We start from the raw sequence: 23,486 nt of genomic DNA on the forward strand, positions 1-23,486 counted from the left end.
GGTCATTGCCTGGCGCTTGTCTGGCACGAATGTTACTTGCCACTTATGAGCCCAAGCCTGGATGTTGTCCAGGTCTTGCTACATGCGGGCAGACTGCTTCATTATCTGAGGGGTTGCGAATGGAACTGAATACTGAATTATTGGAGTCACATCTGGCCTGACTTGATAAGGACAGCAGGTTTCCTTCCCTAAAGGATATTAATAAACCAGTTGGGTGTTTTTCTTTTAATGGGCATTTTTACTGCTATCAGCTTCTTACTTTCCAGATTTTTTAAAAACTGAATTCAAACTCTCATTCTGCATGGTGGTATTTGAACTCATATTCTCTGGATTACTAGTCTATCCTAACCATTACACTATCGTTCCCCCTACTGATTGAGCCTGCTGGAATGTATGGATGTTAATGAGAGTATGGGATCAGTCTTGGTGGTGAAACCCCCCCATGCTTGAATAGCTTCCCAAAAATGAACCAGCAAGGCTCACATGTGAATAATGGATACCTGGATGAGATAATGAAGGGCTACCAGTGTCTTTGGAACTGTACCATAACAAGGAGTCAAAAAACATTCCACTCAAAACAGTGCTTTTTACTCACTTGGAGGTCAGTTTAAAGTTTGGTTTTGTAACTGATTATATTTTAAAGCTATAAAGGAGTGTAACTCGGGCTGTTTTATTAACCAAATGATCTGTTCCTTATTTAAGTCATCTTCAGAGGTCAGAGAGGAATCTCCGAGTTATTTCTCCCAGGAGATAGGATGGCTGGTGGGTGTGGGTGGGGAACAAATGGGGGTTATTCGTGTAAAAATTACACCATGACAGTATAGGAAGGCTCAATGGATTAGCTGGCCTTTTCCTGTCCTTCCTTTTCATATGTAAACAATATTGTTTTGCGCCATATTGCATCTATGTGAAACTACAATAGATTGCAAAGAAAAATCATCATCTATATCATTATTATAGCATCAACGAGCAATTAAGATGCATTTTATACTGGAACAGAAGACAACAGGCTAAATAATCAGCTCAAATACCCCAATTCTAGCATTTAGCAGACTGGAACATGTCTGAGGGATTAGTTGAGAGACAGTGACAAGAATTGAACTTTGGCATTCGATCTTGTTCCAGCAATGCAGGTTTTTGAGGAATTGAGTAATGAGGGGTTTCATGACATGCTATTACAGCACTCTCGGCCAAGGACTCAAGGGGCCGCTTGTTTTGTAAACAGAGGTACAGATAACAGTGAAAAAATAACCATTTAATACAAATGAAAAAAGATTAGCAGAAGTAGATTCCACAAATAAAATACTGATTAAAATTGCAGTTAAGCTTATACACAGTTCCAGAAAGAGGGCAATTCGCTGCCAGTACAACATAATCAGATTTGATTCTTAACTTTTAAAATGAAAACTATTTAAGTAGCATGGCATTCTTATGATTAAAAGTTTAGAATATACAAGGACTGAATAAGCCATTCATTCCACAGATATCATGTCCAAGTTTGCTAAATGTCTCATGGTTGGACGTCCATGTGGGCAGTTCCAGGGATGCTCTATCTCACCCATGTGTGTAACCAACTTCTTCATCTCACTGATATGAAGCGCAGTCCCAATCATCACCTGTCGATAAAGAGTTGCACAACATAAAATACAATGCAACTATCTTCAACCTCTTTACTTAAGAAGTTGTTCAAAGCCAGCGGCCCCTTCAATACCTTTATCCTAGTGCCTATTCTTCATGCAAGTGCCTGGGCAGTGAGTGATGATGGGACTATTCGATAGCAGAGGGCATCGCAGTTTAGCCTGATCCTGTCTTCACCCGCACACACTTTCCAGCAGGAGCCCAGCCTGATTCTCCCCTCCCTCGCCAAAGGGTATTTAAGTCAATTATAGAATAGAATAGAATCATAGAAGTTTACAACATGGAAACAGGCCCTTCGGCCCAACATGTCCATGTCGCCCAGTTTATACCACTAAGCTAGTCCCAATTTCCTGCACTTGGCCCATATCCCTCTATACCCATCTTACCCATGAAACTGTCCAAATGCTTTTTAAATGACAAAATTGTACCCGCCTCTACTACTGCCTCTGGCAGCTCGTTCCAGACACTCACCACCCTTTGAGTGAAAAAATTGCCCCTCTGGACCCTTTTGTATCTCTCCCCTCTCACCTTAAATCTATGCCCCCTCGTTATAGACTCCCCTACCTTTGGGAAAAGATTTTGACTATCTACCTTATCTATGCCCCTCATTATTTTATAGACTTCTATAAGATCACCCCTAAACCTCCTACTCTCCAGGGAAAAAAGTCTCAGTCTATCCACCCTCTCCCTATAAGTCAAACCATCAAGTCCTGGCAGCATCCTAGTAAATCTTTTCTGCACTCTTTCTAGTTTAATAATATCCTTTCTATAATAGGGTGACCAGAACTGTACACAGTATTCCAAGTGTGGCCGTACTAATGTCTTGTACAACTTCAACAAGACATCCCAACTCCTGTATTCAATGTTCTGACCAATGAAACCAAGCATGCTGAATGCCTTCTTCACCACCCTATCCACCTGTGACTCCACTTTCAAGGAGCTATGAACCTATACTCCTAGATCTCTTTGTTCTATAACTCTCCCCAACGCCCTACCATTAACGGAGTAGGTCCTGGCCCGATTTGATCTACCAAAATGCATCACCTCACATTTATCTAAATTAAACTCCATCTGCCATTCATCGGCCCACTGGCCCAATTTATCAAGATCCCATTGCAATCCTAGATAACCTTCTTCACTGTCCACAATGCCACCAATCTTGATGTCATCTGCAAACTTACTAACCATGCCTCCTAAATTCTCATCCAAATCATTAATATAAATAACAAATAACAGCGGACCCAGCACCGATCCCTGAGGCACACCGCTGGTCACAGGCCTCCAGTTTGAAAAACAACCCTCTACAACCACCCTCTGTCTTCTGTCGTCAATCCAATTTTGTATCCAATTGGCTACCTCACCTTGGATCCCGTGAGATTTAACCTTATGTAACAACCTACCATGCGGTACCTTGTCAAAGGCTTTGCTAAAGTCCATGTAGACCACGTCTACTGCACAGCCCTCATCTATCTTCTTGGTTACCACTTCAAAAAACTCAATCTAATTCGTGAGACATGATTTTCCCCTCACAAAACCATGCTGACTGTTCCTAATCAGTCCCTGCCTCTCCAAATGCCCGTAGATCCTGTCTCTCAGAATACCCTCTAACAACTTACCCACTAGATGTCAGGCTCACCGGTTTGTAGTTCCCAGGCTTTTCCCTGTCTCCCTTCTTAAACAAAGGCACAACATTTGCTACCCTCCAATCTTCAGGCACCTCACCTGTAGCTGTCGATGATTCAAATATCTCTGCTGGGGACCCGCAATTTCCTCCCTAACCTCCCATAACGTCCTGGGATACATTTCATCAGGTCCCGGAGATTTATCTACCTTGATGCGCGTTAAGACTTCCAGCACCTCCCTCTCTGTAATATGTACACTCCTCAAGATGTCACTATTTATTTCCCCAAGTTCCCTAACGTCCATGCCTTTCTCAACCGTAAATACCGATGTGAAATATTCATTTAGGATCTCACCCATCTCTTGTGGTTCCGCACATAGATGACCTTGTTGATCCTTAAGAGGCCCTACTCTCTCCCTAGTTACTCTTTTGCCCTTTATGTATTTGTAGAAGCTCTTTGGATTCTCCTTTGCCTTATCTGCCAAAGCAATCTCATGTCCCCTTTTTGTCCTCCTGATTTCTCTCTTAACTCTACTCCGGCAATCTCTATACTCTTCAAGGGATCCACTTGATCCCAGCTGCCTATGCATGTCATATGCCTCCTTCTTCTTTTTGACTGGGGCCACAATCTCCCGAGTCATCCAAGGTTCCCTACTTCTACCAGCCTTGCCCTTCACTTCATAAGGAATGTGCTTACCCTGAACCCTGGTTAACACACTTTTGAAAGCCTCCCACTTACCAGACGTCCCTTTGCCTGCCAACAGACTCTCCCAATCAACTTCTGAAAGTTCCTGTCTAATACCATCAAAATTGGCCTTTCCCCAATTTAGAATTTTAACTTTTGGGCCAGACCTATCATTCTCCATAGCTATCTTAAAACTAATGGAATTATGATCACTGGTCCCAAAGTGATCCCTCACTAACACTTCGGTCACCTGTCAAGTTTTGCCCCCTCTCTAGTCGGGCCATCCACATACTGAATGAGAAATTCCTCCTGAATACACTCAACAAATTTCTCTCCATCCAAGCCCCTAATGCTATGGCTGTCCCAGTCAATGTTGGGAAAGTTAAAGTCCCCTACTATTACCACCCTATTTTTCTTGCAGCTGTCTGTAATCTCCTTACATATTTGCTCCTCAATTTCCCATTGACTATTTGGGGGTCTGTAGTACAATCCTATCAAAGTGATCTCTCCCTTCTTATTTTTCAGTTCTACCCATATAGACTCAGTGGGCGAACCCTCGGATATATCCCCTCTCACTACTGCCGTGATGTTCTCCCTAATCAAGAATGCAACTCCCCCTCCTCTCTTACCTCCTGCTCTATCTTTCCTATAGCATCTGTACCCTGGAACATTGAGCTACCAGTCCTGCCCCTCCCTTAGCCATGTTTCAGTAATAGCTATAACATCCCAGTCCCATGTACCCATCCATGCCCTGAGTTCATCTGCCTTGCCCATCAGACTTCTTGCATTGAAATAAATGCAGTTTAATTGTAGGACTCTAACTGACTCAGCACGGATCAAAGATGGGCATTTTGAATGGCTCAATGGGACATCCACCTACTAAGCCATTGGGGGAAGTTGGGTGTATTTTTAAGGGGCAAGCCAGCAGGCACGCGCAGCTATACAAGTCACGTTGCTCGAGTGCGGGGAAGCAAAGCTCTGTGCACACTGGATTTTGACGGTCGGTAAATTTCTGAATATTGGGGGAAAAAAACCTAATGGGATAGACAGCTCTTTTGTACAATTCAAAATCTGAAATCAATATAAAAGTTTGGGCCTAGAAAGTTGTCGGCCTGTATTCTGCAGTTATACTTTGGCTAATGCACAATGCAACACCGATTGTGAAGTGAGCTCACTTCGGGCTCCATAAGTATCAATTTCTGTGAAATTGACGGCATTTCTCTGCACGCTTGTCGTCACTGCAGGGCAAGAGATTCTGATGAACCAACAGCAAGCATGCTGTTTAACAAGGACACAAATATAATGATACCCTTCTCCCAGGGCCTCAGCTTCCCATACTCCATAATATTTATAGTGCAATATATTGATCTTTAGGGAATATGCAATGCATTAGTGCCATACAGGTTATGGTGATCTTTAAGGGCGCTTTCTGGTCAGAAACGCATTGAGGAGCACATACCGACTTTCTACAAGCTCTGGAAGCAAACATCTGTCTGACTCTGGATGGCCGGCACATGACCCCTGGGCAGTCACTCAGCATAAAAATCAACTCCTCGATATCCTGCGGGCCAAATGTCCAATTCTTGCTCATTGGCAAGGAAACCAGCTTCACTCTTTCGGTGGCAGGGGCTGTACGGAAAACCGTAGAGGACAAAAAAAAGACACATTCTATAAGTAGGTATTACAACAAAATAGACCACAAACATCAACAGGTCTAGGCTCAAAGTTTCAGATGTTTCCCAAATAACTCCTCTACATTCAGCAGGTTATCAATGTTTGGCGAAATGGATCTAAAAATATTTAATACATTAAAAAAATTAAAAGAATAGATCCATGAACAAAGCCATGTTCTGTCCTGTGTTTTAAATGCAATAAGTCAAAACCAACCTTGTTCATTTATAATAAAATCAAAACCATTCTTTCTGAAAATTTCCATGTTTTCCATCAGTACAGTTTCATTCACTGCAGTTAATTGAAGATTCTGGGGCCTGGAAAATGAAAACAATATCGGAATATATGAATGGAGGAAAATATACTCTTAAGAAGCAAGATCACTTAGCAACAGAGGACGATATAGATTGTGTATTGCAAAATACAGGTATTGGCAATCAACCCCACAGACCCAATTTAAATATATGTGCTCAATTATTCTATTCTCTTTTAAAGAGCACAGAGGTCATAGAAGATTGGACTGCATTAACTCTATCACTGAAAACTTACCAATACCCAATGCACTTAACATTCTATTTCTAAGGGAGGGGGGGATGTATATCAATAAAACGGGCAGGTCTCTCACTGTGGATCATCGCTCTGCAGCAATGCCCGCTCAGTGTGCAAAGTAAGAGCTGGCACCGTTGTGATGAGCCCCATGGTTGAATAGCCGACCAACACACATGAAAAGATATTGAAGGATCATGGAGACCACCCAACAGTGGAATCCCATCCAAGCAAGAGCAAAGCCATCAGGAAAAAAAGCGTTTAAAAGGGGAGAAAACTGGTGGGAGGGGGATGGGGGGGGGGGGGGGGGGACAAGCAAATTTCTATTTACGTTACTGCGAAACAACCATTTTCTGCAGTGATTTTTCTTTCTGCTCTGTTTGTGCTTTTTTGTTCATGTCGTTATGCGGCAATAAGATTCATTATAAAAAAAAATCATATTTTCCACCTTCACAGAGTTCTAGCTTTCACTCTTTGCTTCACTCCGACATTATTTTCAAAGTTCCTGCTGTTGAAATAATTTTCTTTTTTTAAAAAATGAAACTGCAGTCTTGATAATGGATGTCACCAGATAGTATAATGCAACTGAGATAACCTAACCCATTTACTACCCTCAAAGGAGCAGGAATGTTCAAAGAAAAAAAAATGACAACCTGTAAGTCATTTTTCAATGGTTAGGAACATAGGAACAGGAGTAGGCCATTCAGCCCCTCAAGCCCGCTTCACCATTCAATCAGACCATGGCTGATCTGTACCTCAACTCCATTTACCCACCGTAGCTCCATATCCTAACAAAAAACTATCGATCTCAATCTTGAAAGCTCCGATTGTCCCAGCATCCACAGCCTTCGGGGGAGAGAATTCCGATATTTCTACTAAGGTTATAAGGTTAAGTGAAAAGTGCATTACAGGAAATAATCAATAATTCCTTTCAGACAACAGCAAGACATACAACAAAGAAAACACCTTACGCTATCAGCTTTTGACCTTGAAGAACAGTGTGTTGCTGCAGCATCTCAAAGTTGTACTTCTCATCAGTGGCGTGCTGGTCCACGATGAACAGATCCGACTCGAGCTTGGTGATGATAAAGCCCAGGTTAAACTGGCCAATAATCTCCATGCTGGCAAACTTGTCTTTGCTGCAAAAAAGGAGGACAAGGCCACTGAATATATCGCTAGTGCAAATTACTTCAGAAAAGAAAATCACTCCATTATTCCTCTCACTAAATAACATGGTTTGAGATGTAGCATGACTATATTATAAGTACAATAATGGACGGTCCGGGATAGGTTACAAGTGGCCACACGATCCCAAGATGGAATTAGAACTGAAATTGCATTAAGTGAAACCTATAAGCTGCTATAGCAGATCTTTGCAACAAACACTCAGCCAAAGCAGTTATGGGGTGAAACAATTAGCCAATTTAAAAAAGGATCTGGATAAATATCTGGTTGCAGGGATCGCTACAGGCTTAGGTGATCAGTATCTAAATCAATGGTTCCTGTGCTGCTGAAGCTAGGGAAGGAGGCGAATGTGTTGTTTGTGGAAGCAGCAGGTTAGGGTTGAACAGTGAAGATGTGAGGGTGGATGACTGGATTTTTACTGGATTAACATTAAAGATCAAGGAGTATTCATACAGCACTTTCCCCCTGCGGAGTCTGTGACAGATTGCACATGTTCTACAGAAGAAGCAGGCTTGAAGGGCCGAGTGGCCTTTTCTCATTCTATATTTTATTACTATGGTTATGTATAAAAAACACAATTTATATCTGAGGAAATTACTTTGTACAATTTTCAACAGCCAGTGTAAATTTTTGGTTTGCTTCTAAATTTGCTCCCAATTCTTCAGCTGTTATCAATACCCGGGATACCTTTGTAAGTGCACTGAGTTCTTATCTTTGATCAGTGCAACAGAATAATTTATAGTTATAGTTTATAGAGCATTCTACACTGCATTTCATAGTCTTTTCAATCAGGTAAACAGGAGCCATGTGGTGATTTATAACATATAAACTTCAAACCAAATATAAATACATTCATACAAATGCTGACAATTTAATTACCTCATCTCTTTTCTGAGTTCATCTTCAGCTGCCTGATTGTCTCCAGGATTAATCTGGGCTCGAAATCGCCTGTGTCTCTGCGCCTCTTCCCTTTGTGCTTGCTGCTTATTGACCATCTTTATCCTTTCAGCAAGAAGGCTCATGGAGAAAGGAAGCTTCACAATCTTTTTGTTCATTTCTACCGGTCTATCGATTTCAGAAGTCTGAAACGCTCTGAGACCTGGAGACAAACCAACGTCCAAATGCAAGCCGACAACTTTCGTGCGTTTTGTGTCCTGGGTGACGTAACTGTGTGAGCAAGAACCCGTCAGCGGTAGGCTGCTATTTCCTTTTGAATCAGCTTTCTCTGTTAACACAGCAGCACTAGAAACCAAAATGCCACAGCTGGTCATTCCAGTTTTCAGTTCTTCATTTCCTTTCCTAGCTTCTGGAAAATTCTGCAGTGCGCCGGGCGAGCTAGCTGCACTGTCAGTAGATTTGGATGAAGCGTTGGCCTCTGGTGTGTTACAGCCAACTACTGAGCCTGGTGTTGTGCTGCCTTTACCAGAATCTGTGTCGCTTTCGGAGTTCCTGGAGTCCTTCTCCATTTGTTCCGGACTTACAGATGCCGGGCTGTCACAGGGGTCAGTCCCACAATCAGGCCTTGGGCCATTCAGTTTACAACTGGTCAAAAATGAGAGTAGTTTTCTTTGCATCGGCAAGTCCTGTTGTTTACTGTACTTGGGTCCACATAATGACGATTGGTGCAGGGAGTATGTCTCACGTAGTCTGGCAATGCTCATATACTTTTCATTCTCTGAACGCGATTTCACAGCAGGAGATTCTCGCTCGGTTGGAACAGAGGACGACGGATTGATTGTCTGGGGAATTTTTTCAGAGATTCCTAAATCTGGGAATAAAGCTTAATGTTTAGAAACGCAACATGACCTGTCCAATATTACGCTATATTCTACATTCAATGCGACTTGGACTTTTTTGTTCAGTTAGTAGAATGGCATATCTGTCTAGTCAATTTGCAACACTTTGGTTGCACAAGTTTTTTCATTTGTTCTTGGGTCGTGAGTGACACTGACCAGGTATTATTTATTGCCCATCGCTTGTTATCCTGAGGGCATTAAGAGTCAATGTAATCTGGGACTGAAGTCACGTGTCGGTAGGCAGGGACGGCAGGTTCCCTTCCCTGAAGGACATTAGAGAACCAGTTGGTTTTTTTGTTTAATGACAATCTGGCAGCTTGCATGATCGTTTTTCTGGTGCCAGCCCAGAAATTACCAAGATTTACTGAAGTCTGTTTCACAGTTTGCCATCGCGGGATTTAGAACACATGACCTCTGGGTTGCTAACTCAGTGCTAAACCCACAGTGCTACACGTCAAAGAATTATCTGGTTAAGATTTTTTGGTTGTTGGACAGGCAGACTATAAAGCTGGTGCGTTTTGAAGCTGCAAAGATCTAGTAATGAAAGGGTTACAGATTTTACAGATGCACTTAAGGTGTTTTTTTTTGTAAATTTTGAATTAAAATCCTATTTATAATAGCATGTGTGAACAGTTAAGAACAGCTATAGTTCATATATATGCTACACAAACTGAACTGGTGTCAAGACGAGAGACGTACGAGTAACGTTGTATCGGAAATAATTTATCTGTGATTAGGTGCAACTTAAAAACACTCGAAATTATAGTGCCCCTCACAAAAGGTAATATACTTTCAAGTACTACAGTGGTATTTTCTACTTACATTCCATCTCTAATTCTCAGGGTACCAGTTACACAACAGCAATAAAAATTTAATTTTTTTAAACCATTCAACATATGGCACACAACATACAAGCCTAGAAATTATTGCTTGTGTTCTTAGCATATGACACATATCACCTTCGTATGCTATTCCTGGGTCACGCTATTTTAACTAAGGTATTAATCCTGTTGAAGTAGCAGCAGACAGAGGAATTTCAAACAAACACATGAAGTGTCCGTTTGCTAATATCATAAACAAGACTTTCTAAACTCACGTCAATCTCTGTTGTAAAGTGTTTATATTATCAGAATGACTTGATTGAATTACAGCTCACAGATAGTCATACATTAATCTACAATGTACTAGTAGCTCACTGACCTACATTAATCTATAGTACTTACAGATCACTGACAGCCATACATTAACATCTTGCATTTATATAGCGCCTTTAACGTAGTAAAATGTCCCAAGGCACTTCACGAGCGATTATCAAACAAAATTTGACACCGAGCCACATAAGGAAATATTAGGACCAAAGCTTGCAATAGACTTTCATAGAATGTGTGCCCCTCTATAATTAGTTAAAACCTGAAACAGACTGGAATCAAAAGATATCAATTGTAGAATATTTTACGTTCAGTTTGCTCACACACTGAGGGATTTTTTGTTTAGAGACTCTGGAGGACTGTCGCTGTGTTCTGTACCTGGCATCTGACGAAACGATCGATTAACGTTGAGCTTGTTAACATCAGAATCGTACATCTGAATAAGGGATGTCTTCAGGATTGCAAGAAGCAGCTTTTCCTCCTGAAGAAGAATCTGTCTCTTGTCTGGTGTAACATTGACATCAACACACTCTTAAAAAAAAATGTCAAAGCACATCTAGTAAATGACCACTCTGAAGATGGCTAGATTTATTATGGGGGTACATCATAACTTGTTTGTACATATCACCAGAACAGACGTCCATCACTTTTGCAGATACTACAATCAATCCACAATTTCCTTGTTTTACCCATTTTAAACAAAACTGTTTAGTAAATTGGTTCACAATTTGTTTTAGGTAGAATTCTCAATAGGTGTCATTTGCAAATAAAAGATTCTAAAATATACATTTGACTGTCACTTACCCGAATCAACACAGATATTAAGGGCAACAAATGGATATTGGTGCCTGTTGTACATGTGATATACTTCATTTACAAGTTTTGAAACCTAAAGGCAAAGGGTAAAGCACTTTAGTAATTTATCAATGAAATGAACACAATGATAAATGGTCACTAGATGTATCTATTAAGACTTTTTGTTATTTTAGTTCTCCACCCTTCCCAATGTCAATTATTTCACTTTTTTAAAGGTCCTTTGAAACACATTAGGTCAAGGCTGACTCACCCTTGGGTTTTTCCAGTTACCTCCTATGAGGAGGGTTATCGCCTCAGTGGTCCAACCAACATCAGAAACCTACCACAAAGAACCACGGGCACAGACCATATCAGGTACTGACCACAAAGGACCACGGGCACAGACCATTTCAGGGACTGACCACAAAGAACCACGGGCACAGACCATATCAGGTACTGACCACAAAGAACCACGGGCACAGACCATATCAGGGACTGACCACAAACGACCACAGGCACAGACCATATCCGGGACTGACCACAAAGAACCACGGGCACAGACCATATCAGGTACTGACCACAAAGAACCACGGGCACAGACCATATCAGATACTGACCACAAAGAACCACAGGCACAGACCATATCAGGGATGGACACGTCTGGGGACAACAGTGTTGTCAATAGTGGTTTGTAACCATAACCCCTATATCGCACAGGGCCAATAGAGGGATGCAGAACCACCTGTGGTGTCAATAACCATTACAGTGTCATGCAGGTCGGCGGCATTGTCAATATAGTCACTCTGTTAAAGATATGCCTTTCACTACAAGAATTTAATAATTCACTCATTTTCACCGTTACTGCTGCTTACCTTTGCTGGGTCACACGGTCGCTGATTGATAAAGAAAAACTGTCGATCGGTTGAACTCCTGCCAACGCCGTGATCACTACGAGACACGAACCCCGTAATTCTTCAATGTATTACAGAAAAGAAAGATGGTTATTGCACTGCAGCAACTCGTCAAAGCTTCTTCAGCAGCATCTCCCAAACCAGCGACCTCTACCACCTAGATGGACAAGGGCAGCAGGTCCACGGGAACACCATCACCTCCAAGTTCCCCACCAAGTCACACACCATCCCGACTTGGACATACATCAGCCATTCCTTCATCGTCGCTGGGTTAAAATCCTGGGATACCCCACCAAACAGCATTGTGAGAGTACGTTCACCACATGGACTGCAGCAGTTCAAGAAAAAGGCCCACCACCTTCTCAAGGGCAACTCGGGATGGGCAATAAATGCCGGTCTTGCCAGCAATGCCTACATCCCAAGAAAGAATTTTTTTAAATCTCATTTTACAATTGTTTGATTTCTGTCCATTACTAAAACAAGTGCTGAAATCAGGTACTAACCATTGATCATCACTTACCTGTACAGCTTTTCAGGAATGTCAGCAGGATTAATTCCATAATCTTCACAAATAGCCTCACCAGGGCACAGTTGAACAAAAGGGACAAGGTTCTGTAACTAAACACAAAAAGAACATAAATGGTGCTACACTGCTTCTTTATTTCAGTACTGGTTATACTGCATCATTCAGAAAGTTCAAAACTACACCATCATCCTATGATTCGATGATTCTATTTACTGGAAAGGTCTTAATGTGGCTTTGGTCTATTTATGTTTGACGTGCATGTATAGTCACATTTGTGGCAACATTAGATTTTCATATGCTTAAGTCAGTATTACAGAAATAAAAATTGAAGAAATACTAACATTTGTACAACACCTTATAACATTGTCAATTATTTTTAGGGTGCAGTGGCTGTTTTGCAGACAGACGTGGCACCAATTCTGCACTAGCAACGTCCCCCAAGCAACCATGAGAAGAATGGCCAGTTAATCTGTTCATTAGTGATGTTGAATGAGGGGAGAGTGTTGGCCAGTACACTGGGAGAACTCCCTACACTTTGAATAGTGCCATAGGATCCTTAAGTGTCCACCCGAACAGGCACACAGGACCTCGGTTTAATGTCTCATATGAGGGCAGCAAGGAGCACTCACTCAGTACTGCACTGGGTGCCAGCCAAGATTATGAGCTCAAGTCCTGGTATAGCACTTGAATAAGCAAAATATAAATTAATGGTACCTGGCAGGCAATTTGTTCGGTGTGTACAAAATATATATGTTCCGTGGGTATGAAAGCGTTCCGTTTTTGATGAATTTTTGTACTGCTCAATCTGCAGAACATAACACTTTCCATTTCACACACCTGGTGTCGGCATCAAGCACTTCTGGCAAGGCTCCTCCTACATTGTTCCGACCTCAGCATCCCTTTACTGCACGTTTGTGACATTTCTATTTCTCACACCATTAGAGAGAAATGGTGCATACAGAGACTGCATATGAAAAGATGATATTGCCAGCCCTGCCCCATGGGAAACACACCCCCCCATCAGTTGATCACATTGTACAAATATATCAGCCACAGAGAAGCTGACAACTTGGCCTGCTTTCCATTGGGAGCTATAAGGAGACTGCCTGCATGGGGCAACTGCGAGAGGGTGAAAGAAGCTAAAAGAGTGACCACTTCAGCCTGCGATCATGCTGAGCATTTGATGAGTATGTTATCTTAGCTGTATTGGGAGAACTCCCCATCCTAATAGGCCCAGGACGAGGAATGCTCTCAGTACAACCAACAGATTGCGACTGCCTCCTGCTGATAACTAGGTAGCTGTTACAGTGGGATATAACGGGCATCCAGCAATACACCAAGTGCTCCCTCACGGAGGAGACAGTATCAACATCACGTTTCACATGATTAAAAAGGGGACACAGTTGCTAGTGCAGCTGAAGGACTTCTGTCCAGGGCAGATACACCATAAATATTTCACCTGCTTCGATCCGAATACAGCGCTAATGTTTTCCTTCATTGTGGAGCATCCACTGGTGCAAATAATGGGGTTCCTCTTTCCTTGTCCAACCTGATTCGTGCAATTTATCCGTATACCTGTAGAAATTATGCAATAGGCCTGCAGCACCTGCGCCATTTTAGCGTATTCCTGTTTTAAATAAAACAAATGAAAAGCTTCAGATTTCTAATATTGCATCTTGAACACTAAATATATTTTTTAAATGCGGGATGAATATATTTGTGGTTAGAATGTGGAATTCGCTACTGGAGTGGTTGAGGCAAATGGCAAATACCATAGATGCATTTAAGGGGAAGCTAGATATATACATGAGGGAGAAAAGAATAGAAGGATATGTTGATAGGGAGAGATGAAGTAAAGTGGGAGGAGGCTCATGTGGAGCATAAACACCGGTATAGTTGGGTCGAATGGCCTGTTTCTGTGCTGTGAAATTCTATGTAATATTGCAGTTAGCCTTGTTAGAGAACCAAGTACGCAAACTTATACCAAGAAAAAACTGCAAATGCTTGAAACTGAAATAAAAGCAAAAGCTTGCACTCGATACACAGCAGGTTGGTCAGTATCTGTAAGAAAAAAGATGGGTTCTTAGAGAGTCCACCCCCAAAATGTTAACTCTTTTCTCATTTCAGGTGCTGTGTTTCTCCAGCGTTTTCTGTTTTTAATTCTAGTGGACAAATTCCAGCTAAAATACATTTACTGGCTGTGAATCAAACACAGAGCAGCATTGATAATAGAGAACTCCATTTTCTGGGGCACCTCACCTTCCCAATTAAAACAAAGCGTATTGGAGACAGGTACCCAGGGAGGGGTTGTGCGAATTAAACATATAAATATTTTATGCTGAGAAATTACTGCTTGGAATAGTTTTCATGAAAACTTTTACAAATAAAAGCAAACGGACCTTTTTAATATTTCGCTGAAACTCTTTGTGCCTGACTGGAAGTGTGCAAAACAGCTGCTGGACAGTAACTGTCGTCCCTTGCTGTCGAGGATGTGGCATCTTTTGGCTGATGCGCCCGTTATGGTCAAACACCAGGCGGGTTCCAATCTTGGCGGCTTTGTGACAGGTCACGACACTAAGGTCACTGGAAAGAACAAAAGGACAATGATAAGAGCACATTCCCAGATCAGCCCAATCCCTTCCTTGGAGCTAAAAAAAAATATCAAAACCAGTAGATTTAAATATGCACTCATCAACTTCAGAGTAGACTACTCTCGCGGTTTTCTTGCTGGACTCCCATCCTCTGAAAATCCACGTCAATCTTGGTGACCAGCTCCATTCTCGCCAACCCACACAGGCTCCTGGTCTCCCAATAAATTGAATTCAAAATCCTGATTCTCATCTAAAAATCCTTCCATGGACTTGTCTCTCCCTAAATCTACAACCCCCGCAAACCCTATAAACCCAGCCAAACATTGCATGTCTATGATTCCAGCCTTCTGTGCTTTGCGACAGAGCTTTCACCTGTCTTGGACCTGCTCTTTGGAACTCCCTCTCTAAACCTCTCCTTCTTTAAAAACCAGCTCATAACACATTTCTTTGACCAAGCTCTCAGTCACCCCTGCTAGCCCCTCACTTCCTGTGTTGGTATCCATTTTCCATACCCTATTTAGGAAGAGCCTTGGTACAATGCTCATGTTAAAAGCACTCTTATAAACGCAATCTGATGTTTACACATTAACGGTTCAATGCCTACTGCATACTCTAGCCCAGTGGGTTTGGGGGGCCCCTACCCACCCCCCTCCATGTATGGGTTGTGGGAGCCCATAAAACCCTCCCGCCCTATAGGATTAACCACCGTATAGACAGGTATAAAAGGTGGTTACAGTCATGGAAGGAGCGTTTGCGTCATGGTCTGTCAGACTGTTAATCATCCCGCGAATTTTTCCACTACTTCACACTATTCTCCAAGGGAAGTGTACGTAGATATGGAAACGACAATGCTTACTGCAACAGATTATATGTACAGTGCAACTTAACTGTTGATACTGAAAGTGCTATCACTATACCTCAGGGCACACAAGGAGCTCAGGGCTTCACCTCTAAATCCAAAGGTCTCCACTTGCAAGAGGTCAGAGAAATCTTGCAGCTTGGAAGTGTAATGCTTCAGTGCTATAAAATGAATAAATATAATTTTGTAACATGCAAAAATATTCATTTGTTACATAAATATGACATTTAATTGAGATTCACAATTATACTTAAATAAGTTTTGCCTTTCACCAACAAATCCCTAGCAATTATTAAAGTTTTCAATCTTACAGAAATTATTTCATCAGCTTTAAATCTATATTTTGAGTGACAGCGCCAATTAAGATGAGGGATATTGGCGTAGCTTCTTCACTCAGGGTTAGTATAAAGCGCTCTCAGGTCAGGTGCAGTACGTAGATACAGAGTAAAAGTCTCAAAACACCCCAGTCCTAACCTCAGAAACGCACCCCCTCTAATTGATCACTGTGAACTTTTAAATTTCTCACAGAACTTCTCATGGCTGATATATTTATTCAGTGTCAAACTTTAGGCAATTTTGTCCTGTGCAAACTTAGAACTGGGTTCAGATTACACAAACTGTTTTCACTTAGGGTCCTCTTAGCCAGCAGATATAAAAGATTTCTATATTACACCAGGCTGGCTCCAAACCCAAGTCTAAGTGTTGAAAGGTCAGTACAGTATTCCATTGTGACAACAATGTATTTTATTATGCTTAGTAGTCCATTACATCACCAATTCTTGTACCGTGTGTATCCCTGCAGAACTCACTACTTTCTTTTAAGATGTCATCACTAATGATAGGTTACTTATCTATATATTAATAATCTCATGTAGGATGTACTTCCTATCCACAAACCTTTCTTCCTGTTGTCATGATCTTTGATCACACTTTCCTTTCAACATTTACCACTGTAAATTGCTATGTCAACATTTGCCATTCAATTTTGCTAATTTCACCTGTCACAATGTGGTTGCAGCCCCGGCGGCTAGCTGGCTCTGTGAATTAAGTTTCTGACCTCTCTTTCCCAGCTCTTGTATATAAAATGTCATATTCATCAATGACCGTGGGCAACACCATCAATTTACTAGTTTATTTTAATCTTAAAATGTTAGCATTTAACCGGACTGTAATAAAGGACAAAGTAGATACACAGAATGTCTGAAGAACAACAAAGCAAGCAAACTGTTGAACATAGGAACAGGTGTAGGCCATTCAGCCCCTCGAGCCTGTTCAGCCATTCAATTAGATCATGGCTGATCTGTATCTTAACTCCATTTACCCGCCTTGATTCCATATGCGTAGCGACGCAAGTTAACAAGGCCATAAAAAAGGCAAATCAAGTAGTGGGGTTCATTTCTAGAGGGATAGAATTGAAAAGCAGAGAAGTTATGTTAAACTTGTGTAGACCTTGGTTAGACCACACTTGGAGTATTGTGCACAGTTCTAGTCTCCATATTATAAAAAGGATATAGAGGCATTGGAGAGGGTACAAAAAAGATTCACAAGGATGATACCAGAACTGAGAGGATATACTTATCAGGAAAGGCTGAACAGGTTGGTCTTCCAGTTGAAGGAGCTGTCCACGACCGAGTGTTGCCGACTGGCACGCTCCAAGGTCCAGGAGTACGTGCTGCAGGACGCATTGAAGCAAGGTGTGACCTACATAAAGGCTCTATGGGGAAAGGCCACCCCACCTTGTATTGTACACCATGAATCATAAGAAATATACTGTGTTTGAATTGTAATATTGGGATCGCATTGTGTACAGAATGTCTGAAGAACAACAAAGCAAGCAAACTGTTGAACATAGGAACAGGAGTAGGCCATTCAGCCCCTCGAGTCTGTTCCGCCATTCAAGTAGATCATGGCTGATCTCTATCTTAACTCCATTTACCCGCCTTGATTCCATATGCGTAGCGACGCAAGTTAACAAGGCCATAAAAAAGGCAAATCAAGTAATGGGGTTCATTTCTAGAGGGATAGAATTGAAAAGCAGAGAAGTTATGTTAAACTTGTATAGACCTTGGTTAGACCACACTTGGAGTATTGTGCACAGTTCTAGTCTCCATGTTATAAAAAGGATATAGATGCATTGGAGAGGGCACAAAAAAGATTTAAAAATTCATTCATGGGATCTGGGCGTCGCCAGCAAGGCCAGCATTTATTGCCCATCCCTATTGTGTTGGTTTGAAATTGTACTGGTTTGGAATTGTGATATTCACATTGAACTGTGTGTATCTTTAAATTCTATGAAATAAAGTATATTTCAAAATTTTAAAAAAGGCTGAACAGGCTGGGGTTCTTTTGTCTAGAAAAGAGAAGGCTGAGGGGTGACCTGATAGAGGTCTTTAAGATAATGAAAGGGTTTGATAGGGCAGATGTAGAGAAAATGTTTCCACTTGTGGGGGAGTCCAAAGCTAGAGGCCATAAATATAAAATAGTCGCTAATAAATCCAATAGGGAATTCAGGAGAAATGTCTTTACCCAGAGAGTGGTTAGAATGTAGAACATGCTACCACAGGAGTAGTTGAGGCGAATAGCAGCGATGCATTTAAGGGGAAGCTAAATAAGCACATGAGGGAGAAAGGAATAGAAGGATATGCTGATAGGGTGAGATGAAGTAGGGAGGGAGGAGGCTCACGTGGAACATAGACCAGTTGGGTCGAACGGCCTGTTTTTGTGCTGTAGTTTCGATATAACTCGATGTACCCTTGCCAAACAAAAATCTATCAATCTGTTTCGAAATTTTCAATTGACCTAGCCTCAATGGCGTTTTGGGGGACAGCTGGTTTATGTACAGCAGCCCAATAACCGAAACACTAAGGATGTTAGATTTTCAACTAGATTGGAGTTTGAACTCCAGTGTCAACTGAAATCTTCATTCAGTTTCATCTTGGGAGAGGGAGTTTATCAGACTTGGCTGGGCCATTTGACCAGAGGAAGTCAAAATGCCATCCGAGAGATCCTTTCATACACATCTTAATCTCCATCCCCAAACTAAAAATATGGAAGGGAATGGGAAATTACATTTAAAATGGAAAAGACTGGTACACCTTTTGATTTCTTACACAAAAATTGTCCCTATTTTTAAAAGCAATCTCCTACTAAAAACTTACTTAGTCCTTCAAAGTTTTTATCTTCCACTCCATCCCCGTTGTCCGATACTTCAATCAAATCTGCTCCAAACTCTTTCAACTTAATATCTGAAAAACATGCAACACGAGAGATAGGAACAAAAATATTACTAGTCATTTCTTGGAGGAAGTCAGTGGCACTGGACATAGTCAAAGCTTAACTGCAAAGGCTAGAAAGAAATTCAGAAGGTTTTCCAGGTGGCATCTACTCAGCTGTCCTTTAGAAGAAATACAATCTCCACCACTTAAACCACCCACGTTTAAATCAGGCAATGGGTTAAATTGGGAAAATAGCGCAAACTATTTGCTATTACTATTATTGTCAATTACAAAGTCGCCCCTGATAGTGTGTTAAACGCATAGGCTATTTCGGGCAGAAATGGGTGTTCAGCGAGCAGTCCACACCTTGTTAAGGTGCAATTACCTTGTATACTTAATCACCTTGAAGTGCTGTTAATGAATACTGAAGGTGTTAGAAGAAACTGTATACACCAGTGAATGACAAATGTGTGAACTGGGGCAGCTTTCAAGCCTCATTTCGATATTTTTGATTAATTGCTAATAAGAAGATTTCACATGCTCAGGTAATATCCAACAACAACTTGCACTTAAAGAGCGCCTTTAACATAGTAAAACGTCCCACGGCGCTTCACAGGAGCGATTATCAAACAAAATTTGACACCGAGCCACATAAGGAGATATCAGGACAGGTGACCAAAAGCTTGGTCAAAGAGGTAGGTTTCAAGGAAATAGATGTAGAGAGGCCGAGAGGTTTAGGGAGGGAATTCCAGAGCTTAGGGCCCAGGCAGCTGAAGGCCCGGCCGCCAATGGCGGAGCGATTAAAATCGGGGATGTGCAAGAGGCAAGAATTGGAGGAGTGCAAAGATCTCGGAGGGCTGTAGGCGGTTACAGAGATAGGGAGGGGGAGGCCATGGAGGGATTTGAAAACAAGGATAAGAATTTTAAAATCAAGGCATTCCCAGACTGGGAGCCAATGTACGTCAGCAAGCACAGGGGTGATGGGAGAACAGGACACGGTGTGAGTTAGGAAAGGGCAGCAGAGTTTTGGATGAGCTCAAGTTTATGGAGGTTGGAAGATGGGAGGACAGCCAGAAAAGCATTGGAATAGTCCAGTCTGGAGGTAAAAGGGCATGGATGAGGGTTTCAGCAGCAGATGAGCTGAGGCAGGGGCGGTGACGGGCAGTGTTACGGAAGTGGAAGTAGGCGGACTTGGTGATGGAGCGGATATGGGGTCGGAAGCTCATCTCAGGGTCAAATAGGACGCATAGGTTGCGAACGGTCTGGCCTCAGACAGTGGCCAGGAGAGGGATGGAGTCGGTATCTAGGGAACGGAGTTTGCAGCGGGGACCAAAGACAATGGCTTCGGTCTTCCCAATATTTAGTTGGCGGAAATTTTTGCTCATCCAGTATTGGATGTCGGACAAGCAACGTGACAAACGAGAGGTGGTGGGGCGTGGGGGGCGTGGGGGGGCGGGGGGGGTGGGGGAGGTGGTTGTGAGGTAGAGCAGGGTGTCGTCAGCGTACATATGGAATCTGACATGTTTTCGAATGATGTCGCCGAGGGGCAGCATGTGGATGAGTAATAGGAGGCGGCCAAGGATAGATCCTTGGGGGACTCCAGAAGTAACAGTGCGGGAGCGGGAAGAGAAGCCGCTCACGTTCCAAAAGCCACGTTCACTTTCAGTACTTCAACAAAAAGCCTTCAGACATTACATATCAGCATTCTACAATTCCCTTCCTAAAAAACACATCTCCTATCACTTTCAACGGCCTCCTCAAAACCTACCTTTGACTGCACCTTCAATCACTTCCCATAGCCCTCCTCCCAAGCTCCTGCTCCATGTCCAATTATCCCTTTGTGAAGAGCCTTGGCAAATTTCACTACATTCAAGTTGCTACGTAAGTGGAAGATGGTGTTGGCATTTTCTACCAGCTGTTAATTGAAGTATAACTAATGTCCCAGTGTGGTCTCTTCAAAACAGTTGTCTGAAATACAACACATGAAACTACAACAACTTCCTTTACTTCCTGCTCAGAATCCACTTCTCCCCTGTGTAAAGCACGTTAAGATGAATCATCTACACAGAAGCGCGATATAAAATGTAAATTATTGAAAAGTAATGTAATTACATAGAATGTACAGCACAGAAACGGGCCATTCGGCCCAAATGGTCCATGCTGGTGTTTATGCTCCACATGAGCATAACGTAGATTTGGATTAGTCATTTTTGTCCTCACCAATGTTAGTAGCTCCAGCATCTAGACTGTTTTCCACCAACTCTTTTACTGCAGTGGTGAGGTTTAGCACAACTTGCCCTGAACAAATCTGGTGCACTGACCGTCGGTCAATTGGCTTGATCGCTCTTGCAGGTGCTGAGCTAAATAAACAGAAAATAGAATATTATTGAAAAAAAATGCACTATGCACACAAAAGATAATTATGTCAGTCATGGTATGGTTAACAGATGCACAAAAAGAAACACACTCAGTATGCCGATCCCTCTAGCTTTGGGTTGGATTATCTGATTTTTGAGTAGGCTGTTTGGAATTTTTTTTTTAAATGTAATTTTTTTTTAAAAATGAGTTTACTTTTGTCTTTTATTACATGGTATTAGTAAGATTTTCAATAAATTGTCATTGGAATCTTACACCACGAGAGACAATTGAATATTATGACGGGAGAGGGGGCTGTAGTTTTTGTTTTAAAATAGATGGGATGCCCTTCCTCATCCTTATTTACCTTGTGATCCCACCCCTGACCTGGCTCAGTCCTACTTTCAGCAAAAGATAGAAGCCAAAGGAGGCAAGAAAGAAAAGAACGAACTTGCATTTATTTAGCCCCTTTCACATCCTCAGGATATCACAAACCACTTCACAGCCAATGAAGAGCTTTTGAAACGTAGTCACTTTTGCTTTGTAGGCAAACACGACAGCTGATTTATACACAGTAAGGACACTCACAAACAGCAGCGTGATGAATGATCAACAAAACTGTTTTTAGTGGCATTGGTAGGGCAATGTTGGTCAGGACACTGGGAGAATTCCCTTGCTATCTTTTCAAATAGCGATATGGGATCTTTGATGTCTACCTGAGAGGACAGATGGGGTCTCGGTTTAGCATCTCATCCAAAAGATGGTATCCTTGACAATGCAGCACTCAAATTTCTACATCAACAACTTGCATTTATGTAGCACCTGTAACATAGTAAGACATCCCAAGGTGCTTCACAGGAGTGTTATCAAAACAATATTGACACCGAGTCCAAGAAGGAGACATTAGAACAGGTGACCAAAAGCTTGGTCAAAGAAATAGGTTTTAAGAAGGGTCTTAAAAGGAGGAAAGGTGGAGGTTTAGGGAAGGAATCCCAGAGCTTAGGGCCTAAACAACTTAAGGCACAGCCGCCAATGGTGGGGCAAAGAAAGCGGGGGATGCACAAGAAGCCAGAACTGGAGGAGCGCAGAGATCTCGGCGGGTGGTGCAGCTGGGGAAAGTTACAGAGAACGGCGGAGGCCATGGAGGGATTTGAACACAAGGATGAGAATTTTAAAATCAAGACGTTGCCGGACCAGGAGCCAGTGCAGATCAGCAAGCACAGGGGTGATGGACGAACGGGACTTGGTGCCAGTTAGGATACAGGCAGCAGAGTTTTGGATGAGCCGAAGTTTGCAGAGGGTGGAAAGATGGGGGGAGGGGGGTGGGGAGGCCGGCCTCTGGAGTGAGGGTCGAACCCACGACCTTCGAACTCTGAGGCAAGAGTGCTACCAACTGAGCCCAGGCTGACACTTGCCCTTCACCCATCTGGGTACCAAGCGAGTCTGAGGAGCAGTGAAATGACTTTAATCCCAGGCCGCCCCTTCCCTCGCGTTGAGCCGCACGGTTCGGTGCTGGGGCACATCCTCTGGAACTCACCAAGCTTCCATTGCCCCGCCCCCCCCATAAACCGAATGTGACGAGCAAGAGCGCCAAACGCACAGCGACCACCGGCTCTTTAGCTTATTGACAGACACAAGCTGAACGCCGCATCGCCACCGGTTGCGCCCGAAGCGGCGAAACCACCGACGCTAGGCGGCACCGCTCAGCTTTTTCGAACTGCCCTCTGGGAAATGTAGTTCGAACGGAAACCTTCCCCTCGCGTGACCCGCGACAACAAACTACAACTCCCATAATGCCATGCGCCACACAAGCCCGGTCAACCGTCATTTCTTTATTCAAAATAAAACTTTTTGATACGAACGTACGAATTTAATTATAATAAAGAGACGATTTGAATTTTTATATTAAATTACTGGAATTAAATTATTTCCACTACTATGTCA

At 42.4% G+C, this 23,486-nt stretch overlaps 1 protein-coding gene across 1 annotated transcript; it reads right to left on the reverse strand.

Moving 5' to 3' along the window:
- Positions 1 to 1,102: 1,102 nt before the first annotated feature.
- Positions 1,103 to 23,238, reverse strand: pms2 (PMS1 homolog 2, mismatch repair system component). The gene is made up of 15 exons (XM_068003503.1): positions 23,080 to 23,238; positions 21,408 to 21,547; positions 19,131 to 19,217; positions 16,031 to 16,133; positions 14,922 to 15,105; positions 13,982 to 14,149; positions 12,517 to 12,614; positions 11,958 to 12,057; positions 11,095 to 11,179; positions 10,669 to 10,821; positions 8,226 to 9,114; positions 7,133 to 7,300; positions 5,832 to 5,932; positions 5,404 to 5,573; positions 1,103 to 1,616 (listed from the first exon to the last, which is right to left on the reverse strand). Exons 1-15 carry the CDS (start codon positions 23,088 to 23,090, stop codon positions 1,473 to 1,475), a joined length of 2,601 nt encoding a protein of 866 aa, XP_067859604.1. The 5' UTR covers positions 23,091 to 23,238; the 3' UTR covers positions 1,103 to 1,472.
- Positions 23,239 to 23,486: the final 248 nt, after the last annotated feature.

This window comes from Heptranchias perlo, chromosome 22 (assembly GCF_035084215.1).
Source record: "Heptranchias perlo isolate sHepPer1 chromosome 22, sHepPer1.hap1, whole genome shotgun sequence".
Taxonomy (NCBI): domain Eukaryota; kingdom Metazoa; phylum Chordata; class Chondrichthyes; order Hexanchiformes; family Hexanchidae; genus Heptranchias; species Heptranchias perlo.

Coding starts and splice junctions, on each gene's coding strand:
- pms2 (XM_068003503.1), bottom strand. Junction 12,615..13,981: donor CTGTATTCGGATCGAAGCAG/GTGAAATATTTA, acceptor TTTTGTGTTTAG/TTACAGAACCTTGTCCCTTT. Junction 11,180..11,957: donor GACCGTGTGACCCAGCAAAG/GTAAGCAGCAGT, acceptor CTTTGCCTTTAG/GTTTCAAAACTTGTAAATGA.